This window comes from Labeo rohita, chromosome 9, assembly GCF_022985175.1.
Source record: "Labeo rohita strain BAU-BD-2019 chromosome 9, IGBB_LRoh.1.0, whole genome shotgun sequence".
Lineage (NCBI taxonomy): Eukaryota > Metazoa > Chordata > Actinopteri > Cypriniformes > Cyprinidae > Labeo > Labeo rohita.
Window position 1 is genome coordinate 40,746,296 of NC_066877.1, and position 12,501 is coordinate 40,758,796.

A 12,501-nucleotide genomic window follows, 5' to 3' on the forward strand; every position below is an offset into this window, starting at 1 on the left:
TTCTTGTTCCTCCGCAGTGGACTTTGGCGTCAGCGCTCAGCTGGATCGAACCGTGGGCCGCAGGAACACCTTCATTGGGACGCCGTACTGGATGGCTCCCGAGGTGATCGCCTGTGACGAAAACCCAGACGCCACTTACGACTACAGGGTAATAACCTGCACGCACACCTCACGTGCTCACGTCCAGTGCAGTGTGTTGAGTTAGACAGCCAGTGCTGAATCTTCATGTGTGGATGTGGCGCTGACAGCAGTCGTTGTGTGTTTCAGAGCGATCTGTGGTCGTGTGGGATCACGGCGATAGAGATGGCCGAGGGCGCTCCACGTGAGTACTGCTCCTCACACACCTAATCTCATTGCTTTCATTTCACCATTAGTCCAATTTACAACTATTTTTGTCCTAAAGAGAACAGTTCAAGTATAGTAGAAGCACTGCACGGTCATTAGTCCTTGATGGGTTATAGGATTTGATTGAATGTGTGGGTTGGTGTTTTGCAGCATTGTGCGATATGCATCCCATGCGAGCGCTCTTTCTCATACCCAGAAATCCTCCACCAAGACTCAAGTCCAAGAAATGGTCAGTACTTTCATCTGGTCCAGTGTAGCTACTGTTGTGAGTGAAAAATCACGATTGCACAGACATGTTGAGGACACACTCTCTTGTTCTTCACAGGTCCAAGAAGTTCTTCAGCTTCATCGAGGGCTGTCTGGTGAAGAACTACACCCAGCGGCCGCCCACCGATCAGCTGCTGAAGCATCCGTTCATCCGAGATCAGCCCAACGAGAGGCAGGTGCGCATCCAGCTCAAGGACCACCTGGACCGCTGCCGCAAGAAGCGAGGAGAGAAAGGTACGGTTGCGCTGCTGCATGCCGACGACACTGATACCTCTCGTGTGTTCGTGAGTGAATGACATTCTTGCGTTCTGCTCGCAGATGAGACCGAGTACGAGTACAGCGGCAGTGAGGAAGAGGAGGAGGAGGCTCAGGAGCAGGAGGGAGAGCCCAGGTATCAATCAACACACACACGTCACACACACAGGGTTCGTACAAGGTGCTAAAAGTGCTTGAAGTACTTGGATTTGACTTTTTGAAATTAAAGGCTTGGAAAACCCTGAAAATGGCAGTATTCCTGGAGAGGTACTTGAAAAGTGTATCTTTGAAATAAGTGTTTCATTTTGTCAACAAGCACATATCTTTTCATGCAGAATTCACACGATTCAAAAAAACATCATACAGGGTTCCCACGGGTCATGGAATTTCAGGAATATCAGGGAATTTTAGTTTCCATTTATGAAAATGTAATTTTTCTGTACCTTTTTCATTGCATTGTTTCATGCATTTTGCCTATTGTTATGGTTCGGTTATTTTTCAGCGCCATTTTATTCTCTTCTCGCTCGTCAACTGGTGATCACTTAAGTCAAATGCAGTCACCAGTCTGTACCTGTTAAGTGTGAAACCTGTTAAATTTCAAGACCTTTGGCTACAAAATGACCACTTCAAAGATGGGGTTAAAGTAAATGACAGAAAAAAGTCAGACATTTGACATTTGGCTTAAAGTGGGAACCCTGATAATACCTTTTTCCCTCATTTCAGTTAATGTCAGAAAACAATCAAGCTAAGCAAGTAGTAGTACTGACAGTGTTGGCTGAAGATGAGAAAAGAGGAACAGAACAGATCAGATCAGAACCTAATTACTTCAGTCATTTATGCTGGAACTGCTCCCATTGATCCAAACTTTGATGAAGTGATTCACTAGCAAAAACTGGATCAAATTAAAAGCCATTCACTTGTAATGATTTTAAAAAGCATGTGGTGCGAATCTTTGATTTAGAGTGGAACTTTGCGAAGTGCACATTTTTCGATTCAGGTCGGGACTTTGGAGTGTGTATCATGAATCATTTGATTTAGATCGGAATGGGTTCGTGAATGGTATTGCAAATTGAATTATAAAAATTAAAAGATTTGCAATATGCGATTTGCAATTTGAAGTCCTGATCTAAATCAAATTCAGATCGGGACTTCAGAGATTTTAACATGAATCATTTGCTTTAGATTGGAACTTCGGAGTGCGGACTGTGAATCGTTTGATTCAGATCGGGACTTCAGAACGCGTATCGCAAATCATTTGATTTAGATTGGAACTTAGGGTATTGCAAATTTTTTGATTCAGGTCGGTACTTTGGAGTGTGTGTTGCAAATCATTTGATTTAGAGTGGAACGGGTTCATAAATCATTCAGCACTTTGAATGACTCAAATCAAAAGATTCAAATTCATACATTAAATTCAGATCAGAACTTCAGAGTGCAGATCGTGAATCATTTGAATCAGATCGGGACTTGGTGTGGGTTTGCAAATCATTTGTTTCAGATCAGGAGTTCAGAGCAATTGTAATGAGATTTTTTTTTCTTAAACAGTATAAAACATCAAATCATTAATGCAGTACAGTTATAAAAACAAAAGGTATACACAAATACAAATCACTTAAGAAAATTGACAGTGGTTTTACTATGGAAAAAGTGTAGTATACTTTGTTAGTAATACTTCACATGTGCTTTACTTTAGTTGTGCCGTTTTTAATAATAAATTTTTATTTATATGTATCTATTTCTGTTTTGTTATTTTTTTTTAGAATTTGAATGTTTGAATGTTCAATAAGTGAGATCTCTGATTGAATTACTTGGAAGTCTAAAAAAGTAGTGCTTAAGAAGACCTGGAATTTCATTTTACAGCATCTGTACGAACCCTGCACACACAATGTGAATATGAGGAATTTATACTCTATATAATGTATTGTGTTTGTGTTTATTGATAAAACCGTTTGAACACATCTGATACACACACTTGTGGCCAGACTACTCAGCGAACGCAGTTCACTTTGAAATGTGTAGAAAAGACTTGCCTCACAGAAATACATACAATCAGGGAATATAAATAGTTTTATGTTCAGCTCTGAGTTTTTCATTGGTTAGAAGTTGCTTGTTGTGAGGAAGACTGGAAGAGCCAAATATCACTGTCATTTGACTGTTTTGGATGCATCTGTCAAACATGATCAGTATGTAACTGTCTGTGTGTGTGTGTCGCAGCTCTATCGTGAACGTGCCGGGCGAGTCGACTCTGCGTCGGGACTTCATCCGTCTGCAGCAGGAGAATAAGGAGCGCTCGGAGGCCCTGAGACGCCAGCAGCTCCTCCAGGAGCAGCAGCTGCGCGAGCAGGAGGAGTACAAGCGCCAGCTGCTGGCCGAGCGACAGAAGCGCATCGAGCAGCAGAAAGAGCAGAGGAGGCGGCTGGAGGAGGTGTGGAGTCACGCTGTTAGAAATCAGACTCGTCCTGTGATTCAGCCGAAAGTGTTAAATGCCTGTTGTTCTAGGGAACAACTATATAGACCGCTAGAAAGTGTTGTTTTGACTGAAATGGCAAGCGTTTCCGTCACGGGCATCACTGGCAGGCTACACTGCTGAATCAAGGAGCCGTACTGAACCATACATATCACCAGTTTGTAACATCGCAGAATATGTCTGTTCTGCACAAATACGTTTAAACCTCCACCGTCCTTCTGTGAAATTTTCTTTTGTTGATTTAAAACTAGAAGAACAGTATGAAGTCTTTCTGTACTTTGGAAGTACCTTTATGATGAAATATAACATCAAGTCCATTTTCAGTATAGGATTGGTAAAAGAAAACGAAATGACGATAATGATTGTACGTTTGTCTCGTGTCCTACAGCAACAGAGACGAGAGCGAGAGATGAGGAGGCAGCAGGAGCGAGAGCAGAGGAGGAGAGAGCAGGAGGAGAAGAGACGGCTGGAGGAGATGGAGAGGAGGCGCAAAGAGGAGGAGGAGCGGCGAAGGGCAGAGGAGGAGAAGAGGAGGGCTGACCGCGAGCAGGTGATTGTGACGTGATGTGTCTGTCCGTGTAAGCACCACGGTTACTCGCTCGGAGAGAAATCAGCAATGTGTGGGAAGCTGTCAGTGAAATCAGTGTCTCAGAAATGATTTCCCATCTGTAATCTGTTTAGGCGTCTACGCTCATATCTGCTAGTTTACACATTTCCTGCCAGTTTGAACTTGCTGAAAGACCTGCTCGTACACTAGGGCTGGGTTTGATTTCACAAATCTAATCATTTCAGATCCACACACTCCTGATTCAGTTGAGTATGGATTTGCTTGTATAAATTACAAGTGCATGTTAGTTTTTCTTAAAGAAAACAAGCTCTGTCTGTTGGTCCATTACTGTAATATGTGACCCTGGACAACAAAACCAGTCTTGAGTAGCACGGGTATATTTGCAGCAATAGCCAACAATACATTGTATGGGTCAAATTTTTTACATTTACTACAGTAAATATACCAAAACTTAATTTTTGATTAGTGATATGCATTGCTAAGAACTTCATTTAAGCAACTTTAAAGGTGATTTTTCTCAGTATTTTGATTTTTTTTTTTTTGCAGATTACAGTTTTTTTTTTTTAAGTAGTCGGATCTCGGCCAAATATTGTCCCATCCTAACAAATCATACATCAATGGAAGGCTTATTTCTTCAGATGATGTATAAATCTCAATTTTAAAAAATGTACCCTTATGACTGGTTTTGTGGTCCAGGGTCACATATTAGATTAAAGGCAGAAATTAACAGCAGATTCCTAATCCAACTGCTATTTTTTTTTTTAGGTGTAATAATCACTAAAATAATCTCTTAAATAAACACTTGATTTGAGTAAAAACATCAAAACTGCACATCAGGCAGTTTTTAATATAAATCTTTCAGTGATATAATTGTGTTTCTTCTCTAATTCGTTGTTGAAATAGAAATAGTTAAACTTTGGGTGTTGTGTGAACTTCGTGACATTTGTATTCATTATTTGTGATGAGTTATGATATGTAGAATAGCGTATATGCCATATATGCAATGCATATATTTATGGAAAAGCTCCTCTCTAGAATGTTTTTTTGTTGTTGTTGAGTGTTGAGTTTGGCCTTGTCCCCGATGACACACGTCATGTGTTGTTTAAGTCGATGAGACTGTAGGGCGTCTCATTCGTCATTTTAGCTGAGTAGAGCAGAGCAGTGTTCAGCAAAATATTGTATGGTTGTTTTTTATTAAAGTTTTAAGAGCTGTTTGATGTGTATTCTGTAGGAATATCTAAAAACATGGTGTTCGGTTTTGCTTTTGTATTCAAAACATAATTTGATATAAAATAACAGTTCACGGAGAGATCCACAGTAATGAATCGAGCTAATGATGACATTCGTCGGGGAACCCTCAGTTCATGAAAGTACATAAGAGCTGTTGATTTTAACACTGAGGACTGTCAGTTTTGTCTGATTGTTGAGTTTGTCTGTTCGTGCAAATCTGCTTGACGTATCACTGGTCCGTTTGAAGGCTACAGCTGGTTCAGTTTGGTGAATTTTGCCCTTTAGACACCCTTTTGGAAAAATCACCTAGCTTGGTATGGCTTATGTTATGCTAACTGTATGTACGGGCCACACAGCGGCGTGTGCTAGATGTCATTATTGAATGGAAGCATGAAAATGATAGATAGTTGCCAGGATGAACTTACAGTTACTGATCATCAGAGCGACCGCTGGTGTGTGTCGGGCAGGAGCTCATCTTTGTGTGTGTGTTTGACAGGAGTACATTCGCCGGCAGCTGGAGGAGGAGCAGAGACACCTGGAGATCCTGCAGCAGCAGCTGCTACACGAGCAGGCCATGCTACTGGTGAGAGAGAGAGAGAGAGAGACGTCCTGCACCGCTGTCATGATCATCTCACACAACGAGTGTCTCACAGACTACTCACACATTCCTGTGCTCTGAAAGAGCTGCTTCATAAAGACACTATAAACTGACCTCTTCTAGCATCTTAATATTGAATTTGAAACGAGTCAGACTGTTGCAGTCGATCCCATTCTTGATGCTGAGGATCATTTTAACACTTGAAATAACAACAGGTGAAGTGACTCCGGTTTGAAATGTGAACAGGATGAGGCATGAGAGAAACAATCAGTTTGACAGCACATGCACATCTCGAGTTAAACGTGATCAAGTGATGCTTGTGTCTGTCATTCACTGTAGAACTAGATTATTAAATCAAATGAAAGCTAATATGATTTATTTTGTAGTTTAGGTAGGTAGTGTAGTTTAAAGCAGCATTCTGTGTTTGAGAGGACGCCATCAGCTGTCAGCAACAGTCAATAACATTAAGAAGCAGTTTATATAAAAAAAAATGAAGAAAAACAGGCCCTTTATTAACACTGTTTAATAGAGAACTTATTATGCACTTATGTGAACGTTACTGTGAAATGTGACCAGTTTTCTAAACAGTAAAACAGCTTTTATTAAAGGGCTAGTTCAGCCAAAAATGGAAATAGTTGTTAATTTCTTAAGAACAGTCAAGAAGATTTTTAGCTGAAAGCATGCTCCTTGGTTATTATTAAAATGCAAAAAAAGAAGACTTTTTTTAAAAGAATTGACCTCTTTATTAAAGGAGTAGTCCACTTCCAAAATAAAGATTTACATGAAATGTACCCTCCACCCCCCCACTCTTGTCATCCAAGATGTTCATGTCTTTCTTTCTTCAGTTGTAAAGAAATTGTTTTTTGAGGAAAAACATTTCAGCATTTTTCTCCATATAATGGACTGATATGGTGCCCCGAGTTTGAACTTCCAAAATGCAGTTTAAATGAGGCTTCAAATGATCCCAGCTGAGGAAGAAGGGTCTTATCTAGTGAAACGATTGGTTATTTAAAAAAAAAAAAAATAAAAAAAAATTAATACAATTTAAAAACGTTTTAATCTCAAATGCTCGTCTTGTCTTGCTCTCCCTGAACTCTGTGTATTCTGACTCAAGACAGTTAGGGTATGTCGAAAAACTCCAATTGTATTTTCTCCCTCAACTTCAAAAATAATTTCAAAATCATCCTACATCACTGCAGAAGTACAGACACAGTGTTTGCAAAGCGAACATGCAAAGAAGATCAAACACCCTTAACAAAAAACTCATGAACCAGAACAAAAACAGTCCAGGCAGAGCAAGACAAGACGAGTGTTTGGCATTAAAAAGTATATAAACTGTATAATTTTTATGAAAATAACCAATTGTTTCGCTAGATAAGACCCTTCTTCCTCGGCTGGGATCGTTTACAACCGAGTACGTCGTCGTGTTGTTGACTGTGTTGAGCGTGTGATCTGTAATGGTGTTTGAGCGCTGTTGTGGTGTTTGTGTGTGCAGGCGGACGAGCGTCACCGGAGGAACGTGCAGGGCTCTCCTCAGGCCGCCGTCATGCAGAAGCAGCCGCCCGCCGTGCCGCCGCGCTCAGAGCCCTTCTCCAACGGAAGCAGCGCCGCCGAACAGAGCCACCGGCCCGCCGACCCGCAGGTACACACGCCACTCCGGCCTCCACACCTCGCAGCCGACGGGATGTCCATCTGAACACACATTGGCCAATTTAAGCTTCCTCACTGTTTCAGTAGATGTTATAGGCATGCTAATGTGATTTTGATGTGATAAAATCAATTCTTAACCCATTCAGGGTAACGTTGTAGTTTTGCAGGTAAAGTTCTGTTACATCTACAAACAGAAAAACCAAAGAGACACAAAGCACCAGTCCAGATGAAGGTGTTTGGTCATGTCTGGGCTGAGTACTGGTAGTTCTGATATGATTTTAAGTCTGAATTTGTGGTAATCACAGTTTTGTGTAATCGTAGTGTTGTCACGATACCACAAATTTTGACTTCGATACGATAACTGACTAAAATATGACGATACTACAACTGAACCGATACTACGAAGAAAACATAAAACAGGAAAAGTAAATTGAATAATAGATGATCCAAGTGAAGATCATAATTATTTTATCTGTTAAAACAAAGCATTTCATCCCCCTTTAAAAAAAAATAAAATAAAATAAAATAATAATCACATGCAAGTGAACAACTACCGAGCCTACAGGTATGTGGAGTTCTTCGCTATATTGGTAAGTTCGCTTAAAAGATAAATCCAAATCTATCATTTCATGATATAATCATTTTATTTCACAACAACAATTTATATTATGACATAGTCATTTTTGTTATTAATAATAAGAACCCAGATGTAAGTAACAAACTAAAGGACAACTACAGTAAAACAAAGACACTGTATTTTGTGTCTGTATTTTAGACTGTATTCTAATGGTTACATTGTAAACATATGTATTAAAAAGCATTGTCTAATTAATTGAAATCATGAAAGTTACAGAATTTAAGAGCAATTTACTAAGAGTTTAATAAAAATGACATGTTTTTAAGGCCCTATGGAATACGTTTTATTAATTTTTTTTTAATTCAGTTTTGTTTGTGAATCTCTATTTTCCATTAATTTTCTGGATTCTATTTTAATAGTTTCATTACATTTTAATAATCAAAAGCATGTTTAATGCATTTATAAAAAATAATTAGATTAGATAAAGAATTAATTTATTATTGGCTATCATTTCTTTTTTCTTTTTTTTTTTCTCGGAAATACTGTTGTTTATTTAGAATTTTCTGGTAAATAAATTCTGGTAAATATATTTTTTCTGGTAAATATTCCTTAAACATTGTTTTAATAATATTTTTATTAGTAGTACTAGTACTATCTTTATATTAAGTAACACATGAATGTATTTCTGACTGTCAAGTTAAACCGAGCTTTTATTTTGACGGGTTGCTGTGAAGACCTTTGTGGTCTTCGTTATGTGTCGATAGTTTTCCGCAAAAGAAATGGTAAAATGCTCACAAAGTGACTCTCAGAGTAGTTCTAGAGATTGTTCATGTTCTCATGTATTGAGGCGGCAGAGGCTGAAAACACATACGTGTGTGGTAAACAAAACGGCATTCGCTAACACAGACACGCAGAAATACGGCTGTTATTAAAATGCATTCTTAAAAGTACCGGCACTAGTAAAATGTGAAATCGTACCATGTTCAAAAGCAGGTTATTTTGATACTTTTTAAGTACCGGTATATCGTGCAACACTATATAATCGATGGTCCTGTTGGCAGGATTTGACGGCCCTCGCTAAGGAGCTGCGTGCCGTGGAGGACGTGCGGCCTCAGCACAAAGCCACCGACTACTCCTCATCCAGCGACGACTCCGGGACCACTGACGACGAAGACGACGAGGAGGTGGATCAGGACGTGGGAGAGGAGTCGACGTCCGGCCCCGAAGACTCCCGTGGAGGGTAGGCATAATTTTGATCATCACAGACCGTGTTCAGCTCGCTGCCCGGTGACGTGCTGCAGATGTGTGTCACTCGTGAGAATGCCTAATTTCATGTAAGATTCAAAGAACAGTGATAAACAACAACAATGTATTCGCCCTAATGTTGTTCCCAGTCCATTTGCAATCTTTACATAGTGACCACAGCTGTCATAAGCATCAATACACTAGCCCGTGTGACCATGTGCATTTGTGCTATTACAGGGCTCTACAGTGCAACTATTTCAGTCGTATTTGTGTGCGACTATGAAAAAATATTTCGGAGCAGCAGTGCGACTGACCCCATTGGCATATTTATGTTTGCGCTGAGGGGAGCTTCAAAGGTTTCTGTGTGTTTTTGCAACATTGAGTAATGTATCAGACATGTCTCACCAGTCCTTTCATAAAGTGTAAATACGAGATTGAGTGTGCAGTGTGGAGAGCTTTTGTGAGATCGCAATGAACTAAGGGAGTTTGTAAATGAGATACTGATTTAATACAACAGTTCAATAAACAAGAGGTTAATATTAAGTGACTTACATTTTCTGACTATAACACTATAACCTGATTTTGCTCGATTTGGTCATCAGAAATGGTGTGAGACAAGTCACAACTGAGCCGTTGCGCATCTCCATTCAAACACAGCGATGTTAAATTTGTAAATGAACGCATTTAAACAAATCTAGTGAGCCAATGAATCAATTTCCCATTCATAAAGATCTGAGTGATTCCTGAGTGAATCAGCTGTTCGAATGAATCAAATGAATGAATGATTCAGTAATTAAATCAGTGACTTGCCGCCACCTACTGGCAGATTTAGTTTCATTTTTAAAGTATATTTTCCATTATTTAAATCATTTAATATTTCTATATTCAAACTTTTATATTTAAAACATTAATCTCAACATAAATTTATGAATTTGGTTGCATTCATGCCATCTCTACAAGCCACTTTTGTGCTCTTCTGTGCACCTCTGTAGTACAAATTAATTTTTGTTAATACTGATTTCATCTGATTGGTAACTTATTCTTATTCTACTTTTTCTTATTCTGTTGTTTTAATTAGAAATTTTCAAAAGCTTATAAAATATATATATTTTACATTTGACATAAAAGATGACATACTTTTAATAAAGTTAGAAAAATGGCATTATAAAGGTAAAAACTGAATTCCCCTTTAAATCAGCATCTAAACACCAGATCATTCTGTGATTGACAGCACGTCCAGACTCAGTAATGGTGAGACGGAAGCAGCAAAGACGATGGTTGTTCAAGACGAAGACGCCTCCTCTACGCCCTGCAAAGACAGCACGCTGGTCATGCGACAGGTGCCCCACACACACACACACACACACATGAACACAGCTTCATGACCACTACATTTGTGCACTTTATAATAGGTGTCTGTACCTGCCATAGACGTACACTGATATATTGCACAGTGTATATTGGATGCTTAACTCTTTAAAGTTAGTGGCACAATACTGGGCTGTACATTGGACCAAATGCACTTACAAAAGGACTTTGGTAGGTAAAGACACCTTATATAAAATGGGATCGTAAATGATGCTGTGATTACTAATTGTGAGATGGATGGATGGATTCAACATGAATTCCTTCTGTTGCTCGCAACCCAAAGGCATTGGGCAGCTTTGGCCAATTTTTCAATTTCTCATCTCATCCCATCTCATGTAACAGCAGAACTGTAATGTAGTGCCATAGTGCTCACATACAGTATAGAAACACAAATGTTGGACATTTATTATTTGTGTTTATGTTATTCTTTTCATATTTTTTTTTTGTTATTGTTTTTTTTTTTTTTCCAGATTTTCTTCATAGTCCTTGTTTTCTGTGAATTATGAATGTGCTCATTTCTTTCTGTCAAGATCATATTAGAATGTTATTGTTTATTGTAAAAAAAAAAAAAAAAAGTTTACCCCAGCAAAGGAAAACAGCGTTGCACATGCATGGACCCAGACGTTTACCTTTTTCAGTTCCAGAGAGCAGGGCCTGTGACAGTGTTGGGTTCAGGCTGGAAAGAGGCTCCTAGTCCCAGTCCTGTAGAGATTGGGCAGAGGAACTGCATTAGGGGTCGAAATCCCCTGCTGCCCGACCTGCTCCAGCAGAGTCAGCGCTCTCCCCCCTCTTCCTCCTCTCCCAGCAGCCCTGCCCTGTCCCCCCTCAGTCCCTCGGACAGAGTCCCGTGCCTAGCAGAGGTACGTCTGCCGTGAGCCGCAGCGACGGCTACAGCCGCTGGCTCTGGTGCAGTAGAACTGCAGTGTAGTGATTCTCTGGTGTTTTGATGGTGGGAGGTTTTAGCTGTCTCTTAATGATTCTGCCTTTTTGTGCTACTAATTCTTTAGCAAACATCTAACATCTTCTAACTGATTAACCAGCATCATTAACTGGTGAACAATACTAAACTGGTGAGCCAGTCAAACGGGATAACTCATGCTCAAGCAGATGTGCAAAAGGCCTTTTTTCATCAAGTCTTTACTGGCTGAAATGACTGATGCACATGTCTAGTAATAGTTTTTATTTGAACATCTGAATAAAACTGAATAAAAAAAATGAATAAAAAATAGTGAAGTTTCTAACAGAAGCAGCCAAGATTAAATAAATAATAATAATAATTTGGTAGCTTGTATGTCCAATCAACACAGAAGCAGTATCATTTGGCGATTTCAAGAGGTGATGTAGGTTATTTTTGTGAGTTTGAAGGTTCACTTATGTAAGTTAAATATAAGACCAGAAAAGTTTTGTATTTGTAAAAAATGGTTTTATTAACTCTGCAATACAGTTGGCTGACATTTTTCAACAAAAGTTTCTTTTTAAACCCTGCATTGCATTGTGCACTGGGGTCATGCTGTCCAATTAAGACTCGTCAAAACAAATGCTTCAAAGAGATCATCACCTACTCACATCCACTCGTCCTGATAACACGAGTAGCTCACACAAGTAGTGTATCCTATACTACAAGTAGTAGTATGTCGTAAGTAGTACAGGTCAGCTGTGTACTGCCCATGTCCGGTGTAGTCAGTGTCAGTGATTATAATGAATTGGCTTTTGACATGTGATTTGCTATGTGGCAGGTGTAAACAAGCTAAACTGACCACATCCACAAACAGCACAAGATCTTCACCGACATCTGAGTCTTTGTGCAGCTGCAATGAGCTTTAGATGGCTGTTAACGAGAGAAGCTCTCTACCTTTGTTTATCCTTCAACATGACGAGGTATAGCAGGCGTTGAAGTATTATAATGAGGTAAAGTAGGCATTGAAGTGTTG

At 39.4% G+C, this 12,501-nt stretch overlaps 1 protein-coding gene across 2 annotated transcripts in view; it reads left to right on the forward strand.

Annotated features, from left to right (window-relative positions):
• Nucleotides 1-12,501, forward strand: part of map4k4 (mitogen-activated protein kinase kinase kinase kinase 4) — a 52,194-nt gene that overhangs the window by 26,214 nt on the left and 13,479 nt on the right. Inside the window, exons 7-18 of one of the 2 annotated variants that reach the window (XM_051118584.1) lie at nucleotides 18-148; nucleotides 268-322; nucleotides 496-574; nucleotides 671-846; nucleotides 931-1,003; nucleotides 3,082-3,292; nucleotides 3,723-3,884; nucleotides 5,629-5,715; nucleotides 7,226-7,372; nucleotides 9,019-9,197; nucleotides 10,434-10,542; nucleotides 11,209-11,430. In XM_051118584.1, the coding sequence (XP_050974541.1) occupies nucleotides 18-148; nucleotides 268-322; nucleotides 496-574; nucleotides 671-846; nucleotides 931-1,003; nucleotides 3,082-3,292; nucleotides 3,723-3,884; nucleotides 5,629-5,715; nucleotides 7,226-7,372; nucleotides 9,019-9,197; nucleotides 10,434-10,542; nucleotides 11,209-11,430 (1,631 nt within the window). The remainder of the gene's footprint in view (nucleotides 1-17; nucleotides 149-267; nucleotides 323-495; nucleotides 575-670; nucleotides 847-930; nucleotides 1,004-3,081; nucleotides 3,293-3,722; nucleotides 3,885-5,628; nucleotides 5,716-7,225; nucleotides 7,373-9,018; nucleotides 9,198-10,433; nucleotides 10,543-11,208; nucleotides 11,431-12,501) is intronic. The other variant, XM_051118585.1, reaches the window with a different exon arrangement.